The following is a 3,238-nucleotide window of genomic DNA, read 5'->3' on the forward strand; positions in this document are numbered from 1 at the left end:
AATAAAAGTTAACAGAAAAGGCATTAATTCTTGGCACAAATTATTGACATTTTTGTTAGGAACAATACAGCTCCTTTAAACACTTATTAAAAAGTGATATACACTCTTAATGTGTTGATAATAGATAACTCAGATCATGAAGGTGAGACTCAAAAGAATTTCTTGCTTACACCAAGCAAATAAGTTGGGCCCTTGTGTTATCTCAAAAAGGTAAAACATTGACATTTCTATAATATATTTGTTATTCACATGTCTCAAAGTAATAGATTTAACCCAACGTGCATATGTCCATAGTCTCTTAATCCAGAGAGCATATATTCTATGCTGTGACTTATTGTTCAAAAGCCAGTGTATTGGCAGGCTAGGGAAACTTATCTATCATCAGTAGTTAAATATGTTCTATCTTCACAAAGAAAGATTTCCAGAAGTTAATAATTCGTTTTTCAGTACAGATTAGCAGCCAAGGGCATGTTGTGGCATAGCCATTGGCCACCATCAAATGAATATAATAACAGACAGGATCATTGCTCCACATAGTTCTTGAGGAGGAGAAGATGCTGTCCAAACAGTACATGAGCCCAAAGAAGCTCATAAGCAATAGGATAGTCCAGGTGGCCCTCTGTACAGGGGATGCTTTTAGAGAAAGACTGGTGTTGGGAAGGTGCTGAAAGTGCCTCTTATGCCTGCACAAGAGAACCACCATGTATCCACTCGAGAGAGCCATAAGTCCTACAAGAAAGACATCCCGGAATATACCAAATACAGAAAATAAATGCCTGAGGAAATAACTCATTTGCACAATTTTGCAGGGTTCAGTAATAAACACAATGACATTTGAGGTCACATTTGGAATGGCAGTAGAAGACAATGAGAAGTGGGTATTCAAGGACATGTAGAAGGCCCACAAGAAAACAAGAAAACAAAGGGTCTGCTGTGGGGATTTATGTTTAAACTTTGCCAAGCAGGAGCTTCTGGGGCTGAGGGTGATGGCCTGTAGGACACTAAGCAGGCAGGTGGCACTAATAGAGAAGCCCCTGAAAAACCTGTGCCAGTAGATTATGGATTTACATCTGATGTCATCCCAAAAGTCCTGAGACACAAAAATATTTGTAGCTGTGTACACCACAATTATCATCATCCCCAGGTGGATTAGGGCCAAGAGACCAATGATCAGGTCAATAGCCTTAAGCCTGTGGTGGAGAAGAAACGTGAAGATGTGGAAGAGAAGAAGAATGGTGTTGCCTGAGATCCCAAGGCCAACTTCAGAAAAAAATGCACTTTTTATACCAATATAATTATATAGTTGGTAGTTCTTTTCCATCTTTTGGGGAAAGAATCATGTAGTATATATCTAAGGAGAAAATAAATAAAAAGACTTAATTCCAAACACTGTCACCCTTTGAATCTCACCCTGTTCTATTACCATCAGAAAATGTGTGGATTCACCCCAACACACCTTTCTCACTTCAGCACTCAAGTCTCTCTGATGTTCTTCAGGTATCATTTTCCTGAATTATGCAACAATAGTATGGCTCCAACTGTGTATCAACTTTTTTATCCATTCAGAATTACCATGTGCTATTGAAAATAATTTTAGATTATAATCTCATTTTGAGGTTTTCTGGTATAGATCCTGACTTTTTTTTATATATATTTCTCTTCTTAGTTAAGCTTTAAGTACACCTTGAAAGTTCTACAAATTTTGGGTTTTATACATGGGTATATTATTTCAGTGCCATCTTTATTTTGGTTTATTACCAGACCTAATATCTTCAATATATCAACTGAGCCAATATTAAGCATTACATACTCTAACACATTGTTTGAAATTTCACCTGAGATCTTCCATTACTTTCAAGTGTAATCTTAAGCTGTCTTTGATACTAAACACTGATCATCTCATCTACAAAATTTGGGCAGTAATATTACTTTAATTCTAGAGCTGTTATTTGTGCAGAAGATGAAGTTCCAAATACGAAGTGTTTCTAACATATAATGACCTTGAAAAATATTGGCCAGTATTTTTTAATTTTTAATTCTGTAGTTTCTCATGCATGTTACATGGAAAACTTAATTCAGTTATTTTAATAACTACTTCTGTTGCTGCCTGAAAAAGTTTTATAATTTTGGAGCATGTTATCACTATCTGAACTAAGATTTTCAGTCATATTTTAGGACACAGTGTAGCCATCTATCTTATATGCATGTTAGTATCATCACCAGAATAGCTATCCTAAGTGATCCAAGTCCAGTTTCAAATACTAGTAAGAACATATTCTAATCTTTTCTACTCAGTCATCTGAAATCAGGGTCATAATTAATGTGATGGATAAAAATACATACTCAGTTCAATTGTAAGAATTTTATTAAAAAAAATAATTTTACTCATGCCTGAAAGATGAGTCTTCAAAAGAGTCTTATTATCTCTTCCAGGAAACAAGCAACTTTTCAGTTCAGAGGCCCAAAAATGAATTTGATATAGAAAATTTGATGTTAAACTACCAATGAGATATTTCCTATACAAACATGTTGTGCTTTAATTAAAGTGCCTGAAATAGTAAATATGTATTCTAAATCATTTCCAGCCATATATTAAAAAATAAATGACATCAGAAAATCCTGTATGTAAGGCTGAATCATTTCATGGCTCTTTACAACATGTAAATCTATCAGTCAAGATATTAAGGCTGGGTGCAGTGGTGCAAGACTCTAATCCCAGTGACTCTGGAGGCTGAAAGAGGAGAATTGCAAGTTCAAAGCCAGCCTTAGAAAAAAAAAATGAGGTGCTAAGTAACTGAGTGTGATCCTGTCTCTAAATAAAATATAAAATAAGGCTGGAGATGTGGTTCATTCAGTATTTGAGTTCCCCTGAGTTCAATACCCAATACCAAAATAAATAAATAAATAAATTAATTAATTAATTTTAAAAAAGATACCAAGAGAAACTAAGAAAAGCTAAATACTCATGAATATGGAATACCATGTAAAAACTTGAGTTTATGTAGATATTTGGTTAAAACCTTGAAATCTTGATTTTTGTTTATTTTAATTGGAATCTAATAATTTACTTGGATCTGGGATCCAGAATTATAATCCAACATGTGTAAACATTGTGTTGTGATCAAATCAGGTCAATTTCCATTTTTTTTAATGTTCTCATTTTTATGTTGGAAACCTGTAAACACTTTTCTGGTTATTTTGAATTTTATAAGTAATTATCATTGATGGCAACCACCCT

General features: G+C 34.1%; 1 protein-coding gene across 1 annotated transcript; it reads right to left on the bottom strand.

Moving 5' to 3' along the window:
- Window positions 1–388: 388 nt before the first annotated feature.
- On the bottom strand, window positions 389–1,321 carry LOC143404060 (vomeronasal type-1 receptor 90-like). Its single transcript, XM_076862415.1, has one exon. It carries the CDS (start codon window positions 1,319–1,321, stop codon window positions 389–391), a length of 933 nt encoding a protein of 310 aa, XP_076718530.1.
- Between the last annotated feature and the right edge of the window lie 1,917 nt (window positions 1,322–3,238).

Source organism: Callospermophilus lateralis, chromosome 7, assembly GCF_048772815.1.
Source record: "Callospermophilus lateralis isolate mCalLat2 chromosome 7, mCalLat2.hap1, whole genome shotgun sequence".
NCBI lineage: Eukaryota > Metazoa > Chordata > Mammalia > Rodentia > Sciuridae > Callospermophilus > Callospermophilus lateralis.